General features: G+C 39.5%; 2 protein-coding genes across 11 annotated transcripts in view; one reads left to right on the top strand and one right to left on the bottom strand.

Moving 5' to 3' along the window:
• The window catches only part of EFCAB7 (EF-hand calcium binding domain 7), a 33,278-nt gene extending 22,551 nt beyond the window's left edge, over positions 1-10,727 (bottom strand). For 4 of the 6 annotated variants that reach the window (XR_015798347.1, XR_015798346.1, XM_007421259.3 and 1 more), the window contains exons 1-4: positions 10,653-10,727; positions 4,957-5,144; positions 273-484; positions 20-106 (exon numbers count right to left, since the gene is read on the bottom strand). Coding sequence is in view for 4 of the 6 variants with exons in the window: in XM_007421259.3 (XP_007421321.1) it covers positions 20-106; positions 273-484; positions 4,957-5,143 (486 nt within the window). In the remaining 2 variants the exon portion in view is untranslated. Of the gene's footprint in view, positions 1-19; positions 107-272; positions 485-4,956; positions 5,145-5,577; positions 5,831-10,652 lie in introns of those variants that run through there. The other 2 variants (XM_088153311.1, XM_088153312.1) reach the window with 2 other exon arrangements.
• ITGB3BP (integrin subunit beta 3 binding protein) overlaps positions 10,716-12,612 on the top strand; it is a 43,050-nt gene continuing 41,153 nt past the window's right edge. For 4 of the 5 annotated variants that reach the window (XR_015798348.1, XR_003085383.2, XM_025170673.2 and 1 more), the window contains exon 1: positions 10,716-10,839. Coding sequence is in view for 3 of the 5 variants with exons in the window: in XM_025170673.2 (XP_025026441.1) it covers positions 10,832-10,839 (8 nt within the window). In the remaining 2 variants the exon portion in view is untranslated. The remainder of the gene's footprint in view (positions 10,840-12,612) is intronic. The other variant, XM_015889116.3, reaches the window with a different exon arrangement.

Genomic DNA, 12,612 nt, shown 5'->3' on the forward strand with positions numbered 1-12,612 from the left:
GTTGTCCTGTTCACTGTACCTTGTAATAGTCAAATTTTCCATCATTGTTCACTTCAGGCAATCTAGAGATTGCATTAAGTTCATCAAGAGACATTTTTTCACCTCTCTACAAAGCAATACCAGTATCAGTCAATAATCAGGAAATAACACTACATAATATATTATATATAAGAAATAAGTAATGTGAAATACAGTATATTTGCAGAATATTTGAATTCTTAAAACAATAATCATTCCAGTTTAGAATTATAATTACCCAATTAGTCACTTACAGTTTCAAGAATTTTATAAAGTTCACAATGCAAAATATAGCCATCATTATTTCCATCTATTTTTGAGAATGCTTCAAGTAGCTCTGTTTCTTTAATAAGTTTTTCTTGTTTTAAAATGAAACAAAAATCATCAAAATTCATTGTGGTAGTCTGGAGTGTCCAGTATTTACTAACAGTCTTCTGAGATGGATTTTGTCCAGCTTGCTGAAGGACTATACAATAAAGCAAAATATTCACATTTGTTGAAACTGATACATTTGTATTATCTATTTGTTTTTTTCAAAGCAATCCAAATTTGTAGTGATTTAAATTTCACTTCTTGGGTTATAGTACTATTTTAATTCTACTGTGAATTATTTAAAGCCCATCAATACAATACTAGAAACCAGATAAAAGCTAGTATTTATGCAATCATTCTCAGGTTACCTGAGGGACTGTCTCACCCACATTACATCAACCCGTTCCACCCGGTCAGGCAGAGAGGGCATGTTGCGGACCCCGTCAGCAAGAGAATGTCGGCTGGTGGGGCCCAGGAGGAGAGCCTTCTCTGCTGTTGCCCCCACCCTTTGGAATATCCTCCCCCCAGAGGTGCAGCGGGCCCCTACCCTCCCAGCTTTCTGGAAAGGACTTAAGACCTGGTTCTGCTAGCTTGTATGGAGCGATAAGAGTTTTAACCCATCCTGGGGGTGGCTGGCGCCCTGATGTCACTCCTGAGTTATTTGCCAATTCCATCACTCTTGGAATTTATTTATTATTTTTAAGATTGTTTTTATATTTTATTTTAATTGATTTTATCTCCTTTGTAAACCACCCAGAGTCACTTTTCAAGAAGATGGGTAGTGACAAATTTGATATATAAATAAAAATAAATAAACTAACAGTTTTTGGTACAAAAATTATGTTGACTATCTTTTTACAATTGCCACATTGTCCTGAGAGTCTCAATTCTGTTTTTGAAATTACAGGTATAGTTCTGCTTTACTGGTTCCAATCCAAGCCTTATATGCAGGTATAATAGGTGACACACCTGTTCATTGCTGATGGAAGTGCTTATGAAATAGATTTGTATGGAAGCTTTTGATCTCTGATTCCTAGCAGTTTTATCAACACACAGCACAACAACATAGTTTGGAGCATATGAAAAAACATGCATCTGAACAATTTACAGCACCTATTTACATTTTTTAATCATATCTAGAAATAGTGACCACAATCCATAAATCTCCTTTAGGCACTGCATTACCTAATGAAACTTTTACCTTTTTTTTTTGTTAACAGCAGCCTCCAATGGTAAATGATTAACTGCTTCTCAGTTCTGCTAAGTTTCCAGCATAGTTTGTGAGAAGCTCTAAAGGCTTGGCAGCATTTATATCCACTCTCAACAGTTCATATATTGCGATTAATGACTATATGGTATTTTATCCTTCTTTGACGCAATCTTCATTAAAAAAAACAAACAAACTCTGGGGAAAACCCCACTCTCTAGAGAGTTACTGTAAAGTTCTGCTACCTGGATATTACTTGTACTTCCTGGGAACTATACTTGCTGTGAAATGCTAACTTGTCTCCAAAGACTACTTTTTAAACAAGGTCTTGTACATTACTCTTTAAATGTACTTGTAAAAAACAGCTGGATACTGGTAAATGCCTTGAGACATTTTCACTTAGTTCATAATGTTCTATTTCAGCAAGTAAGTACAATTCATTTATGTACCTATATTTGAAGAATACAGGTAATACGTGTTATAAATATTATAAATTATAAACCAGAATTTATCTTATTTATCAGATATAATACAATCTACTCCATTCTGGTAATTTGACTCCTTTTCAGAAGTTTGATACATATTAACAGATGTTTTTCAAAGTCCCCCACATCTCTAAGAATACAAAAAGCTTGAACTCAATATCACCTGTCCTAAATAGACTTTTAAGTGGTCATGGCAAATGTTTGCCATGTACTCAAGGGACATGTGGATAAAGATGAAATAACATCAGGGAAAACATTCATACCATTCATCTTTAATATGCAGATTAGCTAAAGCTTATGCTGATATTTGCCAAGTACTAACTGTAAAAGCCTACAAAAACCCACCATGTAAGGATACTACAAAATGTTGACATTAAAACTAACCAACATACTAGTTAAATATGCACAAAAATTAAAATGTTCACTATATTTATCCTTTGCTCTGCACAATTATCAATTTCTTGAAAACTCAGCACGTTCTTCTAAATGAGGGGTAGCCAACCCATGACCCTTATGCCCCCAAAAACCTGTAGGAATACTGTATGCTGCTTTGATTAGTGATTTGCAGTGATTTGTGATTTGCAGCAAATCCCTAATTTTGGGCAATTGTTTGCTTGTTTTTCAGTTTTTAAATTAAATTAAATAAGCCTAAAACAGGTGAGTTAATCCTGTGGTAGGCTTAATGCATCTATTTTGAGCCAAACTCTCCCCCAAGTAAGTGAATGTACAGATATCTTCCATTTACGTATGTGTATAACGTTTGCTGATGCATAAGAGTTCCTACAAACTGGTGAGATATTCCTGAATAAGCTTTAGAAGAACAAAGCAGGATATATCTCATAAGCTATCTTCCAGGAAATGTGTGAATAAAGCAGCAAAGCTTTCTGAGTTCTTAAGTTCTAATATTATTGGACAGTAAGAGTTCAATTGCTTCCACAAATTCAATTATGGGCCTTTGCATGAGGCAGTTCTTATATCTAAAGCTTGGTTGGATGGGGGAAGGGGAAAGTAAACATCATCTGAAAAAGGGTTCTCTTCCTCGTTGGCCTCATTTGCTTATAACTAATCCTTCCAGATGCTCTCCACCTGATATCTCACAATTAAGATCCACCAACATTGTATAATAACCTGAGGAAGGAAGGAAGGAAGGTTGGTTGGTTGGTTGTCTGGTGAAAAGATAATTTGGAATTTTTTAAATTACTTTACCAACAATTTCTTGAGCATAGCCAACTTAGTCTGTCACTGCAAAAATCAATGGAGAATTTTGTGGCACCTCAAAAACTGGGGGGACAGGGTAGCGGTGAAGGAAGGCAGGTGTCTGAAGGCCACTGTGGAGCCCCCCCTCATAGAAGCCATATTGCCCTCTTTTGGCAAGCATTTGAAGGGGTTTATGTAGACGCCATCTCCCAAGTGGCTCAGTGAGGACTAGCAGGGTTGTGTTTGGCGGGGGGATTTTTCCTCTCTGTTAGGGACCGGTAGAGCTGATTACTCTCCCTAGGTGAGAGCTGATGTGGGGGGAATTGGTGCGTGTGGTTGGGAGGCAACTCCTCGCTAGTTGGTGGGAGTGACTGGTGAGGGGGGTCGGTGGATGCTACTGTGTGGATGGGAGGTGGGTCTTTGGGTTCCTTGGGGCACAGAGCGTGTGCTGAAGTGCTCAGGGTGTTCAGTTCCTGCTCCCCATGATGTATGAGTGTAGGGAGGTGTTGTGGGGATCCCTTGTTTTGGAAACCAGTGGGCATGGGATTGGGGGCATGAGGATCTTGGAGGGGTCTGGAGTGGGTTGGAACATCTTGGTGGTGAAAGGTATGGGAAGATATGGTGGGAGGCCAGGGGCAGGCTGCTCTTGGGAAACAAGAACTTGGTGTCTTGTACCGGTTCCTTGTTCCAACCCCCACTTCTCAACCCCAGTTCCTAGTCAACAGACCTTCAGAGGCCCTGGCTTTTGGCTGCTGCTGCTAAACGCCAAATCAGCTCTCTCATCTTAATCACAGATGAGAGAGCTGACCTGGCATGTATTACTGACACCTGGCTGGGTCCTGGCGGGGGGTTCCCTCTCGGAAATGTGCCCAGCTGGGTTCTGGGTGTGGGCAGGGGTGGGGATGTGGCAGTTGTCATCTGGGAGTCTCTTGCAGGATCAGTTGGGACTGTTGCTGTTGTACCAGCCTCCCTGCTGCGTAGAAACCTTCCTGCCTGAGCTCCTTGATTCTGTCTTGGGGTTGGCAGTAGAATTCCCCAGGCTTACTTAGAACCATGCCCCTCCTGGCCAGCTAAGGCTGCTCAGGAAGGAACACATGGTTGGGTTCTGGTGGTGGTGAATTCATCCTTGAGAGAGGGGGTTGTCTCTTCTCCTCTTAAGGAGGCATTGTTTTTCCCCCTCCTCAAGAAACCATGTCTGGATCCCAATGTACTGGACAATTTCCATCCAGTGTCCAACCTCCCTTTTTTAGGGAAGGTTGTGGAGAAGGTGGTCACGCAGCAGCTTCAGCAGTCCCTGGATGAAGCAGATTATCTGGACCCCTTTCAGTCAGGTTTCAGGCCTGGACATGGGATGGAAACAGCATTGGTCACGCTTTTGGATGATTTCTGGTGGAAGCAGGATGGGGGTGGTGCATCCATCCATGGCTCTACTTGACCTCTCAGTGGCTTTTGATACCATCAACCTTGGTATCCTTCTGGATCGACTCCAGGGATTGGGAATGGACAGCACAGTACTATGCTGGTTCTCTTCCTTCCTAAGGGGCCAATATCAGTTGGCGTTGATCGGGAGTGAGAGATCCTGCCCTCAGCCCCTACTATGTAGAGTGCCGTAGGGTTCAGTGCTTCTCCGCTCCTGTTTAACATCTGCATGAAACTGCTGGGGGAAATCATGTATCGCCACAGAGTGAGATAACTCTACAACTTTCTTAATGAAATTTAAATTAAAAAACCACTTACCTAAACACAGCTGTTCTTTTGATTCAATGTTTTCTAAGCTGCTTTTAAAGACAGCTAAATAGGCTGCTCTGCAGTTTCTATAAAACATTTCCTCTTCATAACTCTGAGATTTTTTTACTTCAGAATTTTCTGAGAGTGGCATTTGCTCACTGAATGGCAATGTATTGCTCTTCTGACTGCCAGACATCCTGTGAATGATGCAAATATATTTAGAGCCCATTCCTTTTATTTGGAAGCTTCAATACGCATCACCATCTGTCCATCTCCTCTGATTATGGGAAATACATTAAAAATTAGCACTATACTTCCATTTCTGTAAAAAGAAACATTTACAAATTTCCATGTATATTTACATTTTCATATAAAGGTGTAATATTAGTATACTGCTGTTGAACCACAGTGATTCTGGAACAGTTCACAATAATAATATCAAACTCACAAGTCAATCATTCTGACCTCTTAGTGATAAATCCAGATTTTAGGTATAATTTCAAAACATGTTTCATTAAAGAAAATCACAGCATCATTATATCATGCAAAAATGAAAATGAAATTGGTACAAGATAATGTTCTATAGTGAATTGCTAAGGCCCTCAGGGCAGAAGCCTGAAGGTTCCAAACCTCTTCTTTCCTGGGGACTTCACACTGTGCTCCTGCCTCTTGCTTTGGGGGTAATGCACAAACAGTTCCTGTTGCAACCCATTGCGAGGGGTACGTCAGCTGGCATCGTTTCCCTAATCCTCGTAGGTGAGAGGTAGGGGTCTCACACACTGTGCTGCTTTTCTGAAGATTAAATGATCAGAATGCAAAAATTAAATAAATTTCAATTGTGCCAGCTGCTGGCCATGTAACACAGAGGCCTGGAGATTAGAAGATTCAGCTCTTCCACTGCTGCAATGCTCCATCAGCAAAGTAGAAAAAGAATAGTATAGATATGCTGGCAAGTACTACTCACAAACAAGCTGTTAGGTTTTATCTTCCTACTAAGTCATGGCTTGTTTTGATCATGGGTTGAATAAGTTATTGGATCTGCATAACCTAAGTTGTAAACCACCGTTGATAAGCTACAGCGGTAAGATTTACACATCATGCTAAGGCCAAAACAAAACACTTTACAATTTTTTGCAATCTAATTCCATGTATTTAATCAATAGTGCCACCAAAGTGAATGGGGCTTGCCTTTTAGAAAGAATGCTTAAGATTTCAGTTCTTGTTGGACTAGAACTAACCCAGATTCAAATCCCCAACCAACTATGAAACTCAGTCACTATACTTATCCTACAAGATTGTTCTGAGATTAAAATGGGAAATTCCCTTGAGTTCCTCAGAGGAAGATGAAATATAAAACAGTTGTAGCACCTGAATGGGAGCAGTTGACAGTGAGATGGGCTGCATATATAAATTTGAAAATAAATAAATAAATAAATAAATAAATAGTGGTATTTGAGTCTATATATAGATGATTTAATTGCTGTGCATGCATAAATGAAAATAAGTTTTGTTGAAATTAATAGTTCCTTCTGCCAATTATTGCCAGAATTAGTATTTGATTATCTTCAGTGCAGAGTTAATTGCTGTTTTTTTCCCAAAAAAGAGCCAAGTGGATATAAATTCAATAGGTCTATGGAAAAGGGCAACTTATAATCTGCTTCAGCTGATTCAGTCTGAACAGCATTTCTTTTTAAATAATTATAATAATTCAGTACAGTCTTTTTCTCATGTATGACTAGTAAATGTTAATCATCATTTTCTTTTTTACCAAAAGCGATGAAAGCTTTTAGAAGGCCATTACAAAGTGCATTAAATTGCAGCGTACTGTTGGTCTAACAGCCTGTAACATTATTTTATCCAGTGCTGACTTCTGAAAAATATATTCTGGTGTAATAAATTGAATATATCAAATTCAGTAAAAAGACAACAACAAAGGTTGAGTCCCCTTCAGGACTCATTGGAGCCTTCTTGGGAGGCTTAAATCACTTGCACCTTTTTGAATTATATAGGTCTTTTACACTTGGGAAAGAATCACTTATCATAGATAAAGTACCCTATCTATAATACACAGTTTGCCTCGCTTGGCAGTTTCATACTATAGTGGTGTGAGAGGGACCCCACAGGGACACAGTCCAATTACTGCAAACGGGTGTCACTGTAATAATTAAGGACCAGTGTTAGCACATACAAAGGACACTGAGTTCTAGCCAATGAGGGGAAAAAAAGAATGTTAATTTTCCAGTAACCCATTGCATCAAATATGACCACTTGTTTATGCTCCTGAACTCCCTGATTACTTAGCCATTTCTTATTTGGGCAGTTATGCAGTACGAAGATGTTTCCAATATGTTTCTAAAGCAAAACATGTAAGAATTATTTAGTGGAAGAAAGCTTTTTCACTAAGGTTATTCAAATAAAAACTGCACTGAAAGTTCACTACAAGAAATATATTACAGGAAATAATTTTGGAGAACCCAGTACGATGCAGAGCCAGACAAATGGAATTTTCAAATTCTAATTCCTATTATTTCTTCACAGAAAATTAAATATGTCATACTCATATTTATATTTAAAACTACTTTCCCTTCATATTGCTCTTCTGAGTCATTCCAGCAAGACTAGAACACAACCATACACATCTAATCATATGAATATTCTGCCAAATAGTCCTCCCAATAAGTTATTGATGTCACCTTGATATACTAAAGTAGTACATCTGGTTTCTACTAAAGGAAAGTGTGCCAGTTCTTACACTTGTCCACATTGCATAGTTGAAGCATTGCAGGATTAGGGAATAACTGTCGCCTACCTGCCATGTCTTCTCTCAGATATTACCTATAATATGTCCATAACTGAATGAAAATGGCAAACAATCTGAACATGATCCTGTTATGTTTCATATTATAGCACAAGTTTTCAGTCTAATAAAGGCGTATGCTTATAAATATATCTCAGCAAAAAAAAAAAAATCAATTGCATCTGACACTGAAAATATTACTCAAGAGTAATCCTAATTGATGGCCAGGGGGAGGAGGGGAACCCACTTTTATTCCATAGTATCTAAGAGAGATGAGTGAATGACAGGATCATTGAAGGAAAAGGGTAGGTGGAGGCATTATAAGAGGAAACTGCTGCTTTACATAATGAGAACTATTTTGATATTAGTGGAGAAATAATTTTCTTCCAGTAACTCATCTGAACTGGGAAACTGCAGGGTATACATTTCACTGTACAGAAATGTTGATGTGCTCAATAGTTTATGAACTCAGATATTCTCTGCACAAAAAAACATCTGTGGAATCCTTGGTGTTCTCTAGCTTGGTTGGTCGTTTGCAGACGTTTCATTACCCAACTAGGTAACATCATCAGTACACCAAGGACTCCACAGTTCAACCCTGAGCCACATATATTCTCTTCTATTGGAAAAAAACACATCCTCTGCAGGCTTATTCGAATAAGTATGTAAAGCTGTAGCTATGAGTCTGTTCAGATATTCAACATCTGTATAGCCCTAAGGCATGGAGGGAGGATTTGGCTGCTACTTAATATCCACTGTATAAAATAGCACCCACAAATTGTATGCCTAGATAACTGAGGGGAAGTGCCTATCATATTAACCGATCCACACATTGAATCTCAACTTCATACTGGAACACAGCATAAATATCTGTTTTATGGAAATTTTGTCATGTGCATAGGTATCCCAATTGCTTAACACACTGCATAGACTATCCAGTAATCTGGTTTTATAGGAAAAAAGTGAATTTGAAGATAATCTGCAAAAGGTTTTGTGCAAATCAGCTAATGTGGGAATTTATGAAATGGACAGTTTTTAAAAACATTTTTGGAACTTATTCCATGTCATGTTGTTAAGATTATCTATAAATCATCTCATATTAGCAAGAAATAGGTGTTGTTTGGGAGGATCAGATGCAATGACTCATTTAACATTTAATTATATCTTATGTTTATACATAATTGAGAGCCAGTGTGGTATAGTGGTTAAGGTGCTGGAATGGAAATAGAGAAACTCAGGTCTAGTCTTCCCTTAGGCACTGAAACCAGCTGGGTGACCTTGGGCCACTTAATCTCTCTGGACAGGGAAGTCAAAAAAATCTATTTCCCAACCTGGACTGGATCACTGTGGTTGACTACAGTCCATAACCTTCAATGAAGAGGATATCGTCCTGCAGTGGGTTTATTGAGGGCAACACTAATACAGTCGTACCTCGGGTCACGAACTTAATTCGTTCCGCGACTCTGGTTGCGACCCGAATCAAATTTTCCCATAAGGTTCAATGTAAATACGGTTAATCCATTCTGACCCCTACGAATTTGGTCGCCAACCGATTTTGGTCGCCAACCAAATCAAATTTTCCCATAAGGTTCAATGTAAATACGGTTAATCCATTCTGAACCATATGCATTTTTTTTAAACTACAAAAATATGAAACAAAGTACAGTACAGTACAGTATGAAGAGAGAGTGCTAACCTTGCTCGACGCGGCTTCTGGCGTGGAGGACAGGAAGGCACGTGGGGAGGCGGTTATTGCTTGGAGGGAGAGTCCCCCTCCCTACAGGAAGCCACAACCACGTGTCACAGCAGGGAAAATGGCCAGAGATCCTGTTCGTCACCCGATGCGGAGTTTGCGAACGAAAGCAAAATTTTGCGAATGGTGCTGTTCGTGAACCGAATTGTTCGTGAACAGAAGTGTTCGTGACCCGAGGTACCACTGTATATTGTTATCATTTAATTAATATTAGTATTGCAAGCAACTATTTTTGTAGTTTCCTTGGCCATCGGCTACAGTGCCTCTCTTCAAAACCTATCCCAGATCCCACTGGCTGTAGGGAAACAGCTAATTCCTAAGACAGCACACAGGCAATGGCTTACTTATGCAGTAAGAAAAACTTAATCTTTGTTAGAGATCAGTTCCAAAATCCTTTTTACAAAATTAGTATTTACACTTGGAACTGGTACAGTAAGCCAAAACAAGACATTTTCAAGACACCTACAGAGAAGTTTTTCTTTCTCTGAGCATAAGCATAGCCACCCTCCAGATATCTGAGATAACTGAGAACATTCACTTTTTGTTTACCAAGCCTGTATTTTCATATCCAGTACCTGGTAAAAAACCATCACTAGTTTTCCTTTCAGTTATTCATGATGTCTTTCAAATATTTGTTGGTGTGCTCACATGTGTATTAGAAGAATAATGCAATAAAATGCTCATCTTTGACAGAACTGAGAGATGAATAGCTGCAGAGTGACACTGGTCTTCTAGGAACTTTTTTTAAAAATAGAGAATGAAAGGAGAAAGTGTACTGTATTAAAAATAGAAGACAGCAACCTTATTTTCATCTGTGAAACACGGAAAGACCTAAGAGACTGCAACTCTTTTCAGGAAAGCTTACAGCTTAGCAGAATTTGTCTTAACCACTGAAGGAAAAATAACAACCCAACTCTGGCTATTTTCGTTGTCTCTGCTGATCTTTCCAAAGATGAAATCCAGAGTTTTATGACTGCCTCTTTTCTGGTTCTTGCCACTGCTCGCTTGCAATAACCACGGGAATTTTTATCCTGGTGAGAATCTGATGGTGTTTAAAAAGGGCAAGGAGAAAGACAAAGCAAGGAAGGGCGAGAGAGAGAGAGAGAGCAGAATATAAGAGACCTGGCCGCTGAAGCTTTGGAGCGCCTGATTTACCTGCTGCAGCCGCTCTCCTTTGTGGTGCCCACCTAGCAACTCGCTTCGCCATGCGAAGCCAGGAAAAGGAACGCCTCCTTTAGACTGGGGGCCGCTGTTCCTGGCCGGCCCCTTTTGAGTGGTGCACCGTTGTGACTTCGGGCGGGAGTCTGGTGAGGAAGAGATTGGGAGCGGTCCCGATGCCGCCGTAAGTCCCGAGCTGGAGAGGGAGACTGGCGGGCGGCAGAGAGGGACCATTGCAGGAGGATTCGCTGGCAGTGCAGGGCCGAGGTCGGGTCTGTGCGACTCATTTCAACCGAATGCGTTCTGCGAATCCTGCTCAGTGGGTCTTGCGAACGCAACCAAAGACAAACGGGGTTTGATAGTGCCACGGAGTGTCAGTTAAGAGTATCTCTTAGTCGGAGGGCGGACGGGGACCTTTCTCCCTATTGCCTTAATGTTTTCAACTACACCTACACTGAGAGTGGAGGTCATTTAGGTATTGCTTTTGTAGGTAGGGTGCTAATTTTTGTATGTGTGTGTACGCGGCTTCAAGTCAGTTTTTCACTCTTGGAGAATGCCTGGACAACTCCCTGCAGTTTTCTTGGCAAGGTTTTTCGGAAGCGGTTGCCATTGCCTGCTTCTTAGGGCTGGCTCTTGAATTCTGGGAACTGAACTCCATAAGTCTTAAAGTTGCCAAGGGTGAGAAACACTGCTTCAAATGTATTGGATTACCAGCCCAATCATTTCTAGCCCAAGTGGCATTGGGTTTGCTGGCTGGGAACGAAAGTTAAAGGGCACCAGATTGTGAAAAGCTGGCAGTGAGCATGTGGAATAGGATTTTCAGGTGAAAAGTGTTGTTTTCCACATGCTTGTTAGAGAGCCAAACAGGTTTCATCTTGATGAATCAGACAAAAGTCATGCTGAGATTTATGTCTAGGCTGTGCGTTCCTTTTTTTTTTTTACTTGAAAAGGTAAAAAAAATGCTGTTTATATGTGTCATTTTGTTTCCTAGTGTGAATTTAAGCATTCTTTTCCACTTCCCTTTTCATTTTATAATACTTTAGCATTGATGAGAATTCCCACTTAAGTGCTTGTCCTAAACATTTACTTTTAAGACTTTATTCATATTATCTCAGAAAAGTTCCACTTTATTATATATTTGGCATAATAAAGGATACATAAGGTTAATCCTGTTCTTTGGGTTCACAATCACATTAAACTATAGTGGCTTAGCACTATGTCATTAGGATCTTTAGCAACCCATGATTAAATAAATCATGGCTTACCAAAATATATGAACCCAACCAGTGTGTAAAGTTTCTATTTTTGAACCTAACATTCCTCTTGACAGCTGCTGGTGGTGGAAACTCTCTATACAATAATGATGATCCACAGAGTAAGTAGAACTTACTCATAATGTTCATTGACCACTAACTAACCATTGGGGTTGGATTCATACAACGTGCTATACTAAAATATGGTTTAGTCTGGCATGCAAACATAGCTAGTAATATCCAGGTAAGATGTGCAACTAAAGTAAAAGGTGAGCAACATCAAAGTTTGGGTTCATACAAAATGCTAAACCATAATCTGTGTGATAGCTTGTTTGATTTTGGCTTTAAGTATTATGTGAACCCAGCCATAATGTGCTTACCTATTCATTAACTAGAGCTCTAAAAATGTTCAGGCACATGTACATATGTGAACTGTTTAAACAGACCTCTATTTGTTCACCAAGTAGTCAATTTTTACTGAGTGGGAGTTCTACTTAACATGATGGAGGAGAGCTGAGGACTTACATTGCTGGAGTAATAAGGCAAATTGCTCCATTACACAGGTGATAGACAGGGATTTTCTATTTTGCCCTGATAGTGTGAAGATTTTTTATTTTTAATCTATTTCAGGATTTACAATACATTTTTGTCATTCTTTAAAATCAGGGCTGCAGAAAGTGTGGCCTAAAATCTTTATGTGACCC

The sequence above is a fragment of the Python bivittatus genome, unplaced genomic scaffold (assembly GCF_059951505.1).
Source record: "Python bivittatus isolate LINGU-HERP-01145 unplaced genomic scaffold, Pbiv_v1 ctg000700_np1212, whole genome shotgun sequence".
In the NCBI taxonomy this organism is placed as follows: Eukaryota; Metazoa; Chordata; class Lepidosauria; order Squamata; family Pythonidae; genus Python; species Python bivittatus.